Source organism: Hydra viridissima, unplaced genomic scaffold, assembly GCF_058129835.1.
Source record: "Hydra viridissima isolate aposymbiotic clone 2 unplaced genomic scaffold, HvirCarnegie_v1 scaffold_2, whole genome shotgun sequence".
In the NCBI taxonomy this organism is placed as follows: domain Eukaryota; kingdom Metazoa; phylum Cnidaria; class Hydrozoa; order Anthoathecata; family Hydridae; genus Hydra; species Hydra viridissima.
The window spans coordinates 18,714,612-18,733,496 of record NW_028324301.1 but is presented as its reverse complement, the minus strand read 5'-3'; the positions used below and the strand labels follow the sequence as shown (position 1 = coordinate 18,733,496).

The window sequence follows — 18,885 nt, the reverse complement described above, 5'->3', positions numbered from 1 at the left end:
AAAGCTAATAGTAAGTTGGGGTTAATAAAACACGCGTTCAACTATATCGACAAAAATACTATGAAACTATTATACATATCACTAGTGCGACCTCACCTAGAGTATGCATTTCAAATATGGAACCCATTATATGCTAAAGATATTAATCTTATAGAAAGAGTCCAAAAACGAGCAACTAAAATTTGTTTCCCAAAAGGTATAAACTATGAACAAAGGTTACAAAATATGGAACTTTCAAAATTGGTGGATAGAAGGTTGCGAGGTGATCTAATTCAGATGTTTAGGTTTCAAAATAATATAGATAAAATAAACTTGCATGATCAGAAATTAAGAGCACAATATGTAAGTCACTCACTTTCTAGGAATAATTTCTTCACCAACCGCGTTGTAGAAGCTTGGAATATCCTAGATCAAGATGTTATTAATGCAACTTCTGTAAATGATTTTAAAAACAAACTAAAACTCTTTAATGAAAAACGGCTGTTACAGTCTAACATCTACTGTTGTTAGACTTATTTTTCTTGATAAACAAGGAAAACAGCATTTGATACATTATCTTTATAAAATTAACAATTGATAATTTTTTAAAATTAAAATTCGATAAAATAAAAAAATCGAATACCAGTCGAAAAAGTTCTTATATCTCCAGAAGAAAATTTATAAATATATTAGTAACAATTATGCAAGTAATAAATATAAAAGTAATTAGTATATAACTAATAAATATACAACTAATGCAGCAAATAAATATGCAGCTAATAAAGTAATAGATAAACAAGAAATAAATATACAAGTAATAAATATACAAGTAATAAATATACAAGTAATAAATATACAAGTAATAAATATACAAGTAATAAATATACAAGTAATAAGTATTTAAGATGTAAATATACAAATAACAAATATACGATAAAGTGATAAATACAATAAATAAACACAAAGCTAGTAGTAAACAAAATTAGAAATTAAACTTAATTTAATAAAATTATATATTAAGTTATAAATTAAATATATTGTTTGTAAATTAAGTAAATAGAAAGTTAGAAAATACCATTTTAGCAATAAAATTAACAGAAAACTACCCTAGTAGCAAGCAATATTGGAGCTATATTGGCCCATTATTGGCATCAACATTGGCGCATTATTGAGTACAATATTGGCACAATATTGAAAAGGGCTACATTGTGCGATATTGCGCCAATATTGATTTATAATATTGTACCAATATTGGCTAAATATTGGTACAATATTGCCTAAATAGCTTAATTTATTAGTGTTCTCAAACATGCGCCAATATTGATCTAAGTATATTTAGATCAATATTGGCACATTAGACCCATATATGGGTCTAATGTTGTTGCTTGTAGTAAAAACATTCGCGCAAACATTCATGAATAATAATGCATCAATTGGTGCATTATTACGTTGACACTTTATTAACACTTTTTTTTATTACTACAATTTCACAATGTTCTTTTAATTATTGACAAGCGAGAAAAATAAACATTTAAATATATATCAATTATTAGACAAAACAAGAATCACAAGCACAATTAATCAATTATTAAAATCAATGTCTATATGTTCATTGTCGATACATTGTCTATCTGGATTAATCGTTGGCACCTTTGAGAAACGATTTTTTCGACCTCCATTCCTATCTCCAGCTTGTGCAAGAAAACAGCTCATCCGATCTCTGATTTCTTTATCTGTACATTTATTAAATTTCTGTTGTACAGCAGCTGTAAGGCAAAAATATTTTATTGGTTATTATTTAACATACTATATATAGTATTTTTCTTTAGCTATTCAATATCTCAATTAACTAAAATATAAACAATAACTTTAGTTACTCTTTACAGCTAAAGAAACATAATGTCTCAAATCTTCAGCTTTAATATTCTCTGAGATTAATGACTATATCTATAATCTATTTATTAAATATTACAAAATTCGATAAAAATTCTACAGTACAATAAATTATAAATTAGATCAAACTATTGTTTTTACAAATCTTTTTCAAAATTTAGATTTTAGCTAATTAGATTATTTTTCTATTCTTCACTTGCCCAAGGCCGAGGGGGCCGCTTCAGTCGAAGAGGCTACTCTTTTTTTTTTCTCTCTTCAACTAAAAAAGAGGTTTAAAAGTTGCAATTTATATTTCTAGAAACAAGTTTTAGATCAGTAAAGATAAATTTTCAAAATAAATCAGAGATTTGTGATTAATCTCAAAAATCTGAAGTTTTGGAAAAGTGTAAAAATTGCCTCCCTTCCCATACAAATAATATAAAATAAACAATATGCAATAATACAATAAATAATTATTATACAATAAATAGTAGATATTAAAACTTTAAATGCAATCATAACTTTTTAAATTTAAGTACCATAAAAATAATAAAAAAATAGGTGGTTAATTTAATAAACACAACATTTTACCTATCACACACTTATATAGCACTAAGCTTATAAAAGACTTTTTGTTCTTTCGGCCTTGCATAGAGTATTGCAGGCTAACCTCTTTTGACAATAAAGAAGCCATCACATTCGAAGTCATCTTTTTATAATCTTCCCCACCGACTAATACCAATCTGAGAATCTAATAGCCAATATGCACGAATAGATTTATTATATAAAACATTTTACTAAATTTTACTAAATTATATTCCACAATAAATTTAGCTGACCTCAAAGCAAATACTAGTTGTATGATTACAAACTGTGTTCACGTTAATGTATATTATATGTGAATATATGAGAATATATAACTTACAAGAGAATTCATTTTGTCTTTATCAGACAATAGCTGCTCTGTGGCCAGCAAATCATCATTTGTTTCAATAGGAATTTCCCATCTTATAATTGGCATTGTTTGACCAGCTGCTGATGATCTAGTAGTACTTGAAGATGATAACGCAATAGTTATCATTCGTTGCTCCATAGAGTTCAATCTTTGGTTAACCTGCTTGATTTCATATTGCATGCTGGAAATCAAGCGCAGACACTTTCCTTGAAAAGCTGCAAATGTAAAATTGATATCATGAATATAATATGGTAACTATAATTCTAATTTCATATTGATTGATTTCTTAATTGCTTTTTTAACATTATGCCATAAAAATATATATAAACAATATACAATAAAACTATAATAAAATAGTAAAAAAAATACACAAATTATTACCAAAAACTGACTTGCAAAGGTCATCTATTGTATTTATGGGTAATGGGAGAGGGATGTAGTCTTCACTACTTTCAGGCTCTTCGAAATTGTTCAATTGAGGAGATGTATTTTTAATTATTGAATCTGACTTCTTAATGCATGCATTAGTAGAGCTGCTTGCAATAAATGTTGGTTCGTAGTTTTCACTTGCCGCAATCGAAGAAATGCTGCGTTCTTCCTGGCTTGTCTGAAAACTTTTCGAACTACCTGATTTTAGATTCTTTGGTTTTCGAAAGATTTTACTCATGGGAATCGCTTCTTTAAATGAAGGCGACATATTGATGTTTTCACAGTCATGAAACTCATTAAAATTTTTTGAAGATTTTCTTTGTCGCTTTTTTAGAGGAGCAATATCAAATTCATTGCTTTCGTCACTTTCTATATTTGAAGTATAAAGAAGCTGTTCTGCTTTTTCATTTGCTCCTAATAATGTATCTACAAAAAAAGTTATATAAAAATATGTAAATAATACCTGCTTAAATAGATAATAATTGCTTAAATAAATTACTAATCTAATACAGTACTACCACTTATATTTTATATTTTTCATTGTCATGCTAATGTCATGCTAAAAGCATTGTCATGCTTTTATTTATTTTTAATATATTCACCTCATGAGTATAGTCAGTAGGGTTCTTATGAGCCCTTATTGTTTTTATACACCTCTATAAATTCTATAGCTACAAGCACAAACCTTGACAAACAAAATGGAAACAAACAAATGGAGCAAATTTGTTTCTCTGCATTTCACAGTAATCTCCTAGATGATATTCATCCTAGTGGTAGTATTGCAATGAAAGTACGCAGACCTGATCTGCATACCAAATTAACATCAGGACTTAACTTCTCCATAATGTCATTTAAATGACATTATGGAAAACCATCCAAACCACAAAAGGATGTAAAACTTAAAATAAACTAAAACATATAATAGGTTTTTTATATACAATATAATAGGTTTTTTAAAAGTAATAAAAATATTTGGAAAACACTTTATACTTTCTTTCTAATGATATGATAATTATCTTTACCTTTTTTGTTTATTTTTCCTTTTTTTTATTATAAATTTTATTTTCATGTTTACTGGTTTATGTGTGTTTTGTATGTTATATGTCTATATGCTTATTATTAGTCATATTATTCCCTTCAATATAATATTATATTCAATACAATATAATATTGTATTCAATACTATATTAAATATAGTCATACAAGCCCTTCTGAAAATAAGTTTGCAGAGCTTTATCAGAAACATTGTTCCACGTCTCTAAAAACAATACTGAAAAGATGCATGCGCAGAATAAATCTATATTTCTCGAAATTGCCTTTTAAACTACCTAGCATTTTAAGGTGCTTTACCTAGCCTTTAGAAGGTACTAATTCAAAAAACTATGTTGTTATATATATTTGAGCCAGTTTTACCTCGGCATGATGCTGCACTGCATAAACCATAATATTTTGGCCCCTTGCTCTAATCATGAGAGGGAAATAAGTTTACAAAATACTTTTTAACTATTATTAACTAAATTAAAATTCATGTACAAATTTAAAATTTCATGCACTAATCTTTAAGTGTTTGAAAATTATGACTATATAAAGTTTGAACGCCCTTTAATTTTAGAGGTCATTAAACTATGGTGGGTCATATTATTTAGTAATATGAAAAATAAAAATAATTTATAGTAATAAAAAAACAAAAACAAAAGAAAAACGTATGTATAAAAATAGTTAATATTATATCATAATAATTATGATATGATATTAACTATTTTTATATATACATTTTTTTTGTTTTTTTTTATATATAAAAAATATTTTATATATATAAAAATAGTTAATATTATATCATAATAATTATGATATAATATTAACTATTTTTATATATAAATTTTTTTTTTTGTTGTTATTATTACTATAAATTATTATGATTTTGTAATAATAATAATTATTTATATTATTGTAAAAAATGATTATAGAAAAATAAATATCTTGTTATTGTTGTTATGTTATTGATTACCATTACATATGCTTACTAGAATTTCCCAGCAATCTAACAGGCAGTTTCTCCCATAGACTTTCATTAGGCATCACACAGTCAGATATGAGTTTTCCAACATGTGACATAGACTTGAGGTGACTTGGCCACCAAACTTCGTATGAACTAAGTAACCAACAAGTTGGCACAACTTCCATGCAACCTTTTTCATTTTCTTCAAAGGACACAATAGAATATTTCTTTTGAGAGTTGAGTTTCAGCATGTTCAACTATTACATAAAAACATACAAATTTTAAAAGTGGTAAAGGAAACAATTGACTAAGTTATAAATTAGTAAATAATAAATAAGAATAGCCTCTTTATGTGTAGTGGCTCCATCAGTTTTGGGGAGGTGAATTCAATAAAAACAAATTAAAAATAAAAATAGAATGCCTATATTTACTTTATGAACCCTCTTTAGTACATATTTTTTTACAATATATACACATAAACAAGAATCCCCTAGTGGGTAATTATTTACAAAAATAACTGATGACAATTTTATAACTATAACTTAAGACAATTTTCATACTATTTATAATCATCAATAAGTAATAACAGTACAGTGTGCTGTTTTATGCAATGATAATTAACAGTAATCTTAGTGATCAATGGCTGATCCATGAAGTAGAGGATAAACTACAAAATAATCTTGTTTCTGAAGAACCATACATTTTGTTTTTATTGCATTTAACTGTATGAAAACTAATTTTGAGGATAGCTGTGAAACCTTAAATACATTAAAAGTATTGGACGGACAAGGATATAAATAAAAGTTCATGTGTGTATTAAAATAATGACCAATTAAAATAATTCTGTTGTTCCTACATTTAACAACATTTTTAACCACAAATAATTTTCCAGAATCTAAGAGCACACAGTTGTTACAGGCATCTAGAGTTAGTGTAAAACCACAGTACACAAGTTTTTCATATTGAACGCAATCCATTCCTAAAGTAGGACCTTTAAAGTGCACTTTAGACACTATAGGCTCATAACTACATGGTTTATTAAAGGTATAAGATGTTGTACCTACTTCAGATAATCTTCTGCAAACTTGTTGCAGTGGCAAATTTCCATTCCTGAGTAATTTTTTTAGTCCTCCTAAGGCATTTTCAAAAGGAAACGCACTAAAGTTATCTAATGGTCCATATTTTCTTACATCATCACATATGTGTGTAAGACTATGCAATGTATAATTTACGGAACTTTCACCATACAGTTCAGGTAACTTTTGGACAAATTTATTTAAAAGTTTCTCAGCATAATCTATATAAGTGCTACAATACTCAGAACTTATCAAAATAGACACTGCCACATGTAGTAACATGAAGTGGTGATATAGTCGTGATTGTAGACGTCCTCTCAACACTAATGGCCCTAAATAGCAAAGAAAAAGTCTAAACTCTACTGCCTTCCATCGATCAATATGTTTCAGACTTCTTGGCTTACGTGCAAATTCAAGGCAAACATGTTTTGCTAAAGTTTGTAAATCAATGGAAATATTTTCTGCAATTTGAGCACTTATTTTAATATTTCTATTACCTCGTAGCCAGTGCATAAGCAACCTTCGCATAGCACCAAGACATATCAAGTGCATGTATTCTAGGGGCACATTAGAAACTAATCCAACATTAAGTGGCAATAAGGGTGACTCTGTGTCTTGTTTATGATGCTGCTTTTGTAACTGAGAAGCAAATGATTGATCTGTGCGCTTCTTGGCATTTAACTCTGGAAAGACAATTTTATGTTCCACATACTTTCCTTTTTGCACACATCTTTCACAACCGTAATATGCTGTATGTCCTTTAGTACATTTTATAAAAGCACGAGCTGGTGCATCGCAAATAAAACTATGAATATTTATAGAAAATTGACATCCATTTACATTAATGCCATTCTCTTTAACTGTTAACAATTCAACAACAAATCTTTTAAAGAATTCAGCAGCAGAAGCTGGCTTGCTAGTACCAGCAAAGATAGAAACTACTAACGGCTTGGAAAACATTTGTCCTACTTTAGCAATGAACAAAATTGGCCAGAACTGCTTTGCAGAACTTTTATATAAAGGCAACCCATCAATGTTTATAAGCATTTCAACTATTTTAGAAGTATAAGATGCTGGATGATAACTTGCCAATAATATTTCAAGCTGGTTTTTAATACCTATATGTAAGTAATTGCCATTGTTACCAAAAATATCGTTCATATCTCCAATGCCAGAACATGGTTTTGTTTGTAATAATGTTCTAGCATCTTTAGGTAACGCATGATATGGAGACAAAATTTTTAATAGATCGGTTAAGCTGTTTTGACAAATATTGTGCTTTAATGCCCATTGAACAAGTGATTCTTTAATGCATGGTGTTCTTTTTGTTTCTTCATTTTCATCACTAGATTCTGATGAAAAATATATTATATTTTTATCAATGTGTAGCTGATCATCAGAAAATGATGAAAAATAATCAAATTCTTTATTAGTAATGTCATTTACACTTATCTCATCATATTTACTATCCCATGTATTATATTTCTCATTGTTAATCACATTAAAAGTACCATCTATCACTTTATTGGTTGTAGTTTCACTTGTTACATTAACCCGTGTAGCCAGGTTATCTAGACTAATAGCATTTTCAATATCCTGAAAATGTCGTTTAACAGCTCTTGTAACAGATTTATATTTTGACCAGCGATTTGAGTTACTTGCATTCATAGCTAGTTACAAACCGGAAAAATAAAAAATAAACTAATAACAAAAATAATAGAAACATATATATATATATATATATATATATATATATATATATATATATATATATATATATATATATATATATATATATATATATACTTTTTCAAATAACCTGAAATTTTTACCGAATGTGCTCTATATTATAATTATTCAAAATCCATTTCACAAAATTTTTAAAACTCACCAGTCAATTAATTTTTATTGTTTTTTTGAAAAGACTTCCGTGCAAAAGTTTAGAAACAGTTTAATTTGGATTATTACTTATTTCTATAAAGCTGAAATATTTACTAAAACTTTCAAAATTTACAATTTTTTAATAAAATAGTTTCAATAAAAAAGTAAGTATTTGGTGGCATATCCATTTGCCTTTAAAACAGCATAACAGTGACGAGGCATCGAATCAACTAAATTAATAAGAACATCCTGAGGAATATTATACCAACATTCTTTAATCAAACCAAATAAACTGTCTTTGTTGGTTGGTTTTCTACTAACTAATTGCCTGTCAATGTAATCCCAAAGATGCTCAATGGGATTGAGATCTGGGGCTCTGTGAAGGCCATTCAAGAACACTGACATTTTTTGATTGAAAATATTCCTTAACAGATCTGGCACAATGCTTTGGGTCATTATCTTGTTAAAAGATCCAATTGCGATTCATTTTGTCCTTTGCATGGGGCAGCATAATGTTCTTCATTATGTCTAAATAAGCTCTTTGGTCCATAATACCTTCTATGCGATGAATGGGACCCAGGTTGTCACGACTAAAACACCCCCAAACCTTAACATTTCCTCCTCCATGTTTAACAGTAGGTAACTGATATTTTGGATTGAATCTGTCTCCTATTGAACGTCTGACATATCTAATTCCGTCACTACTGAATAGCATAAACTTTGATTCATCGGAGAAAAGGACTTTTGACCAATCATTAACTGTCCAGCTGAGATGATCTCTCGCAAATTTTATTCTGGTTCTTAAATTTCTCGCAGATATAAGAGGTTTCTTAACTGGACGGAGATCATACAGATTATTTTGTCGTAATCGATGTTTAGTTGTATCAACGCCTCAGTTTGTGACATGAAACTGATGCATAATTGAATTAAGTTCGATAGCAGTCATGTGAGGATTATTCTTGCAAAACCTTACTAATAATCCATAAGCCTTTTCAGTTGTAACTTTAGATCTTCCAGGGCGAGGCTTGCTTTCAATAGTTTTGCGCTGACGAAACCTTTTCATAATGTGACATATTCCTGGTTTAGAAACATTGTAAAGTTCAGAAATCCTTTTGTAAGTCATTTTTTTCCCCACAGCTTTTATAATTAGTTTCTTTATTTCATCTGAAACTTCCTTAGCCTTTCCCATGCTTTTAAAATATCACTACTTAATTGAATTATAAAACTTCACAAATAATTTCTCAGTTAGTTATACTTAATTGCTTTTGAAATATCTGAAGTTAATTCAAACAATAAATTTCAGAAAAATTTGACCTTTTGTAATGCTTTTGGTTACAAAAAACTGATATAATTGCGGGTTATTATACTGTTTCTAAACTTTTGCACGGAAGCCTTTTAAAAAAAAACAATAAAAATTATTTGACCGGTGAGTTTTAAAAATTTTGTGAAATGGGTTTTGAATTGTTATAATATAGAGCACATTCGGTAAAAATTTCAGGTTATTTGAGAAAGTTTGTGAAAAGTTATGCGTTATAAACTGAAAAAAAGTAGGTGTTTCTAAACTTTTGCACGCTACTGTATATATGTATATATATATATATATATATATATATATATATATATATATATATATATATATATATATATATATATATATGAACATATATAAATAATTTGTATATTATGTGTAAATTATGTTAGTGTGTTCTAAAATTAGAGTGCTCAAAGAACAGAGCAGTAATAAATTAGTAAAATGAATACAAATTATATTATAATATTTATCTAATTACTAATTAATTCTATATATATTAGTTAAAACTTTAAAAGAAAAGCTAAATAGGTGTTTTTAAAAAACATCTGTATAGCTTTTCTCTTAAAATACAATTTATTAAAAAAATAAATACGAATCTTTTTTACTAATAACAAGTGTTAATTAGAGACAAGGCCTTGTCGCTAAACGTTGGTCTAACGTTAGCAGGAATTATTTTAATTTTACAATGTCATAGGTTTATTTATACATGTCGCTAATAAACCCATGCCATTAAGAAAATTGTAACACTAAATTAAAATAATAAACTCTTTTAAATAAATCTAATTGAGAGAAATGTGAAATATTGTGATGTCTTCAAAAGGCGAAGTGAATAAAAAAAATTATTGCTTTTACTCAGTAATTGGTCAGCTTTACGTAAATAATAATTTTAGCAATTTTGGTTAAGTTTTTATTCACGTTAAGCTGAGCAATTTCTGAGTCAATTGCTTAACTTTACGTGAATGAAAATTTGTGCTTAACTGCTAAAGTTTTTGTTCACGTAAAACTGACCAATTACTGAGTAAAAGCATTGAGCAATTACTGAGTTAAATTGCTTTTTTTTATTTACCCGACCTAATTAGGTCGGGTAATGCGAATTCGCACATTTCAATACTTTAAAGTATTGAAATGTGCGAATTCGCATTTTGCAATATCGGTTTTTTAATAACGAGCCAATATTGGCTTTATATTGCCTAAGTTGGCCAATGTAACTAATATATTACCAATATTGGCACAATATTGCAAATCTTGGCCATTATTAGCCAATCTAAACTATATCGGAGCAATATAGCGCCAATATTGCTTGCTACTAGGGTAATGAACTTAAAGTTCAATGAATAAATAAAAAATATAAGTATGTAATAAAATATTAAATCAATAAATGTTAAAATAATATAGAAGCATTTGACAACAACAGGGGAACACCCACAGTTGTTCACTTTTTCTACTTGAAAAAAAATAAAGTTTTGTGTTAGAAAACTTCAATGTTATGTATATATATATACATATATACACACACACACACACACACACACACACACACACACACACACACACACACACACACACACACACACACACACACACACACACACACACACATATATATATATATATATGTGTATGTGTGTGTGTGTGTGTGTGTGTGTGTGTGTGTGTGTGTGTGTGTGTGTGTGTGTGTGTGTGTGTGTGTGTGTGTGTGTGTATATATACACACATACATATTTCTGCATGAAATATTTCCTTAAATGGAAATATTTCATGCAGAAAAGTTGTACTAATATCTATTTTAGTAGACAACATTTATAGTTGCAGGTTAAAAAGTTGTAGGTTAAAAAGTTGCAGGTTAAAACGTTGCAGGTAAAAAGTTGCAGGTTAAAAATTCAAGTGCGTTTGAACCATTCCAGAATACCAGTAGTATACGTTGAAAGAGACGTAAAAAAGCGGTAAAAAAATCCTTGCATAATATTCAATTTTTGCGGATGTTTTTACATTGTGTCGCTCAATTACTGATGCCATGGACTTCACTTCAGCTGTTGATGACGAATGCCTAATCTTCTTTGGAGGCTTCATCGAGTCTCTTTCGGATTGTAAAGCTTGCATTTCGATTTCATCTTTTTGAGTTTTGATGGATTTTACCTGAAAAATAAATAAAGTTAGTGGGCGACAAAAAGATTAATTGGCATTATAAAATCAAAACACACACTTTATTTGTAATAGAATGAGAGAGAGTAGTAAAGCGGTTTGCGGCTAAAATCCAAAAATGGCAAAGCACAATAATTTAAATTCGTTATTAATTAAAAAAAAAAAAAAAATTATAACACGAAAAGAAACGTGAACACATGGTCTATGTAAAGTCAAAGGTATTTACTGTACCATCTCATTAATTATTCACCATAGCAATTTCCATGACATTCAGGAAATCTATTTATTAACGACTATGCCTAAGGAAAATGTTTCGGAGATCGTTTTATATAACATTTGGGAGGGATATTGGTTGCAAATAGTTAAATTCAAAAGCTTTTTTTTATAAGTGCTATATTCCTTCATTAGATCAAGTACAGATTTCTTGAAAGTTGAACTTGCTTAATACACATCCGTCTGAAGTTTGCTTAATTCAGGTGTAGAAATATTGAAACGAGGCTCTTGTGAAAGTGTTAATTTGACGTTTTAAATTTTAGTTGGGAAAAAAAAACTCTTTGTCAACTTTGTTAAACTCTTGTTTAATTGAAACTGAGTTCAAGTGTTTGACCATTGTGCTTGAGGTTTTTTTGTGAAGTGTCCTTGTTAAAGCCACTTGCAGCTTTAGCAGGGACACTTGTGAATAATATTTTTCAGAGCTAAGAACGGAAAATGTTGAACTTAGATTTTAAAAATTTTACTCATATCATAAACCTTTTTTATTTTCTTTTTGTGTTTTTTGCGTAGAAACTTTTCTGATATCACGCCAATATTCACCAAAAAAGCATATTCAAGCAGGTTAAGAACCACGCAGCAGAACGTCACTAACATATAAACGTCAATTTTCTTCACGTAGTTCACTTGGGGAAGCTTAGCGTTAATGGAGCCCCAGATTGTAGATACTGTTAGTAAGATGAGAACGCAAAGCACTAAAAAAAAATTTCACTTAAATTTTTCATTACTTTTATTATGTAAACATTGGACAAGAATTAACTTTAAAAAAAAAAAAATTAAGCTATTTTTATATGGTCATGAAATAGTATTCGGATACGGAGATTATAGATATTATGGAGACATGGGCTATATGGAGATTGAGTGTTATGGAGATACGGATATTATGGAGACTTGATTAAAAAAATCAGTTGTCTTGGATTAAAAAAAAAATCTAAAAAATAATAAAGGTACAAAAATAGATCTAGCTTTAAAATTTATGTAGTTGTGTGATTAGATACACCAATAGACTTTTTGTGTCTGGAGAAAAGAAAGCATGACTATTGAACGTGGTTTAATGTTTGTTTCTTAATTGCATTGTGATTTTTTTCCGTTTTCTCTGTAAGGTAAGCATATTTTGAAATCAGTTTAAAATATTGGATGGAACTATTTTTGTATAAATTTTTCTTCCAAAATAGGCTTTTTTCATTTTAAGTGTAAAGATACGAAACGACAAAATATTTCTCAAATTTTTTTACTTTATATTTTCTTTGTTTCAGTTGAAACCAACTATTATTAAATATTATTACATTATTGTTTTTGAAGTAAATTTTGCGGTTCAACGAACTAAAGAAGTAAAAGATCCAATTATGACTATAAGGTAAATTTCTTATCATTTCCAATAGAGAGTAATTTACCACGTCGATGTATCCATAGCAACAGGTCTATAACTAATGCGCGACGAGTAAGATTATTGATAATCTTAAATTAATCTTTTTCTAATCATAAAGCATTATCTAAATAACGAAATAAATACTTTGACCAAACATATAAAACTACAATTTCGTTATAATGGATAGGTTTACTATTGTTATTGATTTTATTATTACTATTGTAATTATTATTATTGCCGTTGTTAATCCTTTTTAGTACTATCACTTTTTTTTTACTTTTATTTTTTAAATTTCTGTTAGTAATTATTCATTATTTTTGTAATTGTTTGCTATTTCAATTAAACATACTTGCTCGAGCCGGCGAAGCACTTCTAGGCATCCACAGTGATACCCACGATATACAAACGAGTGCAGTGGATGGTATATATATTTCTAATATAGCAAATCCTAGCTGTCTCTGAAATTTGAATTTACCATGAAGGACAGATATATCATCTCCTAAAATATTAACATAAAATCAAAAGTCAGAACTTCGAATATTGATAACTTGAGAATAATTCAAGCTCGTTTATTTTGAGCATTCGAAATAGTATTGTTTAACAAAAGTAAATTATCTTTTCAAAATTACGTTTTAAAGCGTTATGAGCAACTTCTGGGGCCAATGCTATAAACAATTCGAAGTTTTTTTCGAGAAAAAAAATCTTTCGTAAAAACGCAATTTTTCACGTACGAAAAAAAGTTCGTAATCTCGAAGAATTTATCGCTGTTTGTATTTTTTTCGTCCATTGCTATAAAGCATAAAACGTAAACGTCACTAAAATTCACGAACTTTTTTTATCCGTAATATATAGTAGTAATATAATAGTAATTTTTATTGTAACTTTTATTTATTAGGCCTACTTAATGAATTTAATTAGTCATTAAGTATGCTGTGCTATCTATTCTATTTTTATGAATATTTTTAAATTCTAGTATTTGGTGTTTAAAAAATCTGTGTAAAATTAAAGTAGAAACATGAGTTTAATTTTTTCGGATGAAGACTTAGATTTCGAAGTTGCAGAAAATGAGCTTCGCCACCGATTGCCTCGAGAGGTTGGTGTTTAAAACATTACTTAAAATTACTATATATATATATTTTTTTAATGATTTTTTATCGAACAAAATCAGAAATCATACTAAATAGGCGTAGAAATTATATTTTTGTTTTGTTTTTCAATATCATTTTAGTTTAATGGTCGCTTTTTTAACGAAGATGTTTCTGACAACGTTTTTCGAGAGCAGTATCGAGTACCAAGAGCTGTATTAGATTTTTTAGAAACTAGGCTTAAAGATGATTTGCAACATTATACTAAGCAATTTGCAACATTATACTAAGCATTTCTTCATTTTATTGGCACAAATGTTTTTTTTCATGTTCTCAGAGACTGTCATGGAATCTTTACCAACACAATTTATAGTATTATACAGTGTAGGAGAAGCTATTTTCAATGTTAGTGTATTAAGTTAATAAAACTATTGGAAGTATATATATATTTACATGAATGTAAAATCTTTATTTAGAAATATGATTGATTACATACTTATATTATGTTAATATATACTATATATTACATCATACTTATACTATAACATTTGTAAATATATATTTAAATATATATATATATATATATATATATATATATATATATATATATATATATATATATATATATATATATATATATATATAAATATATATATACTTCCAATAGTTTTATTAACTTAATACACTAACATTGAAAATAGCTTCTCCTACACTGTATAATACTATAAATTGTGTTGGTAAAGATTCCATGACAGTCTCTGAGAACATGATATATATATATATATATATATATATATATATATATATATATATATATATATATATATATATATACATATATACATACATACATATATATACATATATATAAAATATAATGTAGCAATACATATTTTTATTTAAATAGTTTGCTAATTAAAACATACTAAGCTTCCCAAGAAGAACCTCTTTGTTTTCTCTTATTTATATTGCTAGTAACATTTTAAGTTCTTTAGACAGCATTTTATTTGTTGTGTATTTGTGTATTATTTTGTTGTGTATTTGTGTATTATATGGCATATTTATCGACTATTTATACTTTTCTTTCGTCAAACACTATGAAAAATTTGTTTAACCAAAACTACTATCGAAAACCTAACAAGGAAAAACAACAAGGAACTGAATATCGATTAAATGCAGATTTTAAGTAATTAGTTTATTATGGAGTTACCAAAATCCTTTTCAGTTTTATCTATAAAATATCTACATAAAAACACAAACAAAGAATGTTCAATGATTTTGAAGCGCTAACGTTGTTCCAGCAATGGCCGCCAAAAATCACGAAGAAAATATCTAAAATTGAGATCAAAAATCTATCTGAAGTTTTTTTTCGAAAAAACGCATTTTTTATCTGAAAAGGCGATTCCCTTGTTCGTTTATAGCATTGGATTTAAAAACGAAGTTTTTATCTTAAAAACGGAATTTTTTGAATGTTTATAGCAATGGACTTTTTTTTTCTTCGCTTTTTACGGTAAAAACTTCGTGTTTTACGGAAAAAACTTCGTTTTTTATGTTTATAGCATTGGCCCCTGGTTAAGCCTCATTGCAATATGTTGACAATTTTCACTTTTTCATTGAGCTATAAAGAATATTAAAAAAATAATAATTCATTGCAACAATTACCCATGTCGTTTTTCTCTAGAAAAGCGCTGGTTTTGTAGCTGAGGAGTGAAAATTGATCCATGTTGGATATGAGCAAACGAAAGCCTGGATCACGCAACCAACTGTATCTTATATGGCGAGAATTTAGTCCATCTGCATAAATAAATTCATTAAAGGTCGTCAATATCATGTCCGCGTTAACAATACAACAAAAATTTATGATGCTGTGAATATAAATACAATGGCTTTGTTGATCTGTCGTCAATATTATTGTTGTATTAATATTGACGACAAGGTATTCGTATCGTCAACGCCACCGTTATATTAAATTTTAAAAAATGATGATTAAATTAGCATATATATACATATATATACATACATATATATATATATATATATATATATATATATATATATATATATATATATATATATATATATATATATATATATATATATATATATATATATAAAGGCACACATAAGTTATACAAAATTTTTATCACTTATGCAAAATTTCATAAGAAAGCTCCTTACAACTTGATATTTTAATTTCACATATTTGAATATCCATTGGATACGAAGTTAAATCGAAGTAGCATACTGGAGATGCTGTCACTCTGAGGATTGTAAAGTGAAAAAGGGTTATAACAACCATATATTTACTACATTTATAATCTAACAATAATTTATTTAAGCGATAACGAGTTTATATTTCTAACCTTGTCCCCCAAAATATAAATCCATCTGGATAAATGTCAAGCTTATGGTTGTTCACAGTGACGTGATGAAATCTACTAGACATTGAGTTTAGAAAGAATGTATCAGGAGTCCAAATAATATTTGAAGGGTAGTCATTTCCAGATATGATTGTTATTTTTTCACTCAAATTATGTCTTAAGCGATAATCGGTCCAACGTTGTCGAAAATACATATCAACGGTATATTGCTAACAAGTTGTTTAATGAATTTTTAGTAAACTTTTATGAAAACAATTCTTTAAAAAAAATTTTATGAAAAAATAGTTTATTCAATATTTATGTAAATTAGTTCTTACCATATTGATTGGATCTACATTGCCAAAAGATAATATAGTACCATCAACTGATACATTAACTGGTGAACCTACAATGCATGTACTTGTAAAAAGAGTTTCTAAAATAGCTTTTTTGTTACCTTCGTATTTATCGGTCAATTTCTTGCATTTAATACTTACCTAAATAATTAGGACGCAGTTTGAAGTTGTATTTATCGAGCAAGTGTTCAAACACCAAACGCACATTGTTGTCAGTGGTTCTTAAAAAATGAAAATAACACTTGAGTTTAGTAGACAAAATCTCACTCAGAGGGAACAGTAAATTCGAATAGACTACCACAGTGAGATGAAAAAAAAAGCCTTTAAAAAACCAGGAGAAATGAAGAGTTTTTAAATTGAAGAATATTATGATTTCTGTAAAAATTAATCAGTAAATTAAAAATAACCAATAAAGTACCTCAGTGTGGCCAAGCATAGTTTAAGTAATGACAACAGCAGTATCAATAGTTTCATTTCCCCTAAATAAAAAAGATATGAAAAGATTACTTACCGACGGAATCAAGTTGGTTTAAATTTGTTTTTTAGGTAAAAAAAAAAAAGAAATTTTTATTTGTTATTCATTTTACCCCCGTCGCATTACGTAAAACTATAATAAACATTTTTAAAGTAATGTTAAAAAATTTTTCAACTTCCTCCATAAGACATTTTTTTTTAAATCTGGAAATCCTTTTATTTTATTTAAGTAAGCACAAATAAAAGAAACTTACAGAACTTCGAGCTGCTATGAGTGTCTTTCATTGATATCGAAATAATTTTTATTTGATATCTAAATAATTAAACACATTGTTTTTTCGCTAGCGTTAATTTAAATTTTCATCACCTCCTGAAGCTTAACTGTGTTAACGTGGCCATCTAAATCGATATTACGAAATTGAGGCGGTATTCTTCTATTTGATTATACCAAATGAAAGATTTATTATCAGGGATAGTAAAAAAAGGGTTTAGAGAAAATTTAAAGAAAGTTTAGATGAAGAAATGGGAAAGGATAAAAAAAAGATACTTACGGTTTATTTAAAATAAGTTTTGCGCAAAATTTAAATGAGAAAAACTTCGTGGGTTTTTTAAAGTAAAATAGGCAAAGTAAAATAGTTTTTGATCTGAAAGTTTAGTATTATCTTGTTTGAGTAAAAAAGCGCTCGTAAATAGTTTAGATAGCACTTCTCAAAAAACTGTCGCAAATCAAGAAACGGGGGATGTTCTTAATTCATCGTAAGCTGTAGAATAAAAGTCGCTTGAACAACACGATTGCGTTTAAAGATTAAAAATTATTAGTGACGTAAGTCTGAGCAATTCAATTATCACGCAGTAGTAAACAAGCGAGACAATCTTTCATTAAAGTTCAGATGCTGGATACTCTGCACGGCCTCTCTAGAAGTGGTTCGAGATAACGGAACAAAAAATAAAATCTATCGTGGCTGATTACAGAAACAGTGAACTTCTTGATTAAATGTGTGGTGTTGCTCAACTTTGAAATTATTTTGCTTTTAAATGCTTAGAATTTAAGATGTCTGTTTTTAGATTCTGTTCGGATTACACCATTGCTTTTGATTGATTTTTGCAGATATGATATTTTGAGTCTAAACAATATAATATAACTAAAACTTTAATTATTTTGTAATTTCATCATTAAATTCTATTCCGTCATGATATACAGTGGTTTCAAAAAATATAAGCGCATTAAGAATTTTTTTTTTTTTTGTTTCAAGCTGATTTCAAATACCATATTATAAAAACTAAAAAGATATGGAACTAACTTTGTTTTATTTACGAGAAAAATTG

General features: G+C 27.9%; 2 protein-coding genes and 1 long non-coding RNA gene across 6 annotated transcripts; 1 reads left to right on the top strand and 2 right to left on the bottom strand.

Annotated features, from left to right (window-relative positions):
• Positions 1-1,509: 1,509 nt before the first annotated feature.
• Positions 1,510-6,920, bottom strand: LOC149892318 (uncharacterized). The gene is made up of 6 exons (XM_090079467.1): positions 6,808-6,920; positions 5,260-5,491; positions 3,188-3,661; positions 2,777-3,021; positions 2,443-2,602; positions 1,510-1,745 (listed from the first exon to the last, which is right to left on the bottom strand). The coding sequence occupies exons 2-6, from the start codon at positions 5,483-5,485 to the stop codon at positions 1,561-1,563; spliced, it is 1,290 nt and encodes a 429-aa protein (XP_089935593.1). The 5' UTR covers positions 5,486-5,491; positions 6,808-6,920; the 3' UTR covers positions 1,510-1,560.
• A 3,933-nt stretch (positions 6,921-10,853) lies between these two features.
• Positions 10,854-18,294, bottom strand: LOC149892316 (gamma-aminobutyric acid receptor subunit beta-like). Of its 4 annotated transcripts, none has more exons than XM_090078549.1 (11): positions 18,111-18,294; positions 17,814-17,958; positions 17,504-17,564; positions 17,227-17,306; positions 17,068-17,135; positions 16,733-16,959; positions 16,548-16,630; positions 16,032-16,163; positions 13,634-13,783; positions 12,396-12,610; positions 10,854-11,639 (listed from the first exon to the last, which is right to left on the bottom strand). In XM_090078549.1, the coding sequence occupies exons 2-11, from the start codon at positions 17,842-17,844 to the stop codon at positions 11,376-11,378; spliced, it is 1,311 nt and encodes a 436-aa protein (XP_089934675.1). In that variant the 5' UTR covers positions 17,845-17,958; positions 18,111-18,294; the 3' UTR covers positions 10,854-11,375. The 4 variants fall into 4 exon arrangements, with proteins under 4 accessions (XP_089934675.1, XP_089934677.1, XP_089934679.1 ...); XM_090078551.1 differs by having other exon boundaries at positions 17,814-17,872; positions 18,111-18,128; XM_090078553.1 differs by lacking the exon at positions 18,111-18,294 and having other exon boundaries at positions 17,068-17,149; positions 17,814-17,835.
• LOC149892317 (uncharacterized) lies at positions 14,106-14,755 on the top strand. The gene is made up of 2 exons (XR_016449772.1): positions 14,106-14,377; positions 14,513-14,755. It is a non-coding gene; the product is annotated as an uncharacterized LOC149892317 (long non-coding RNA).
• Positions 18,295-18,885: the final 591 nt, after the last annotated feature.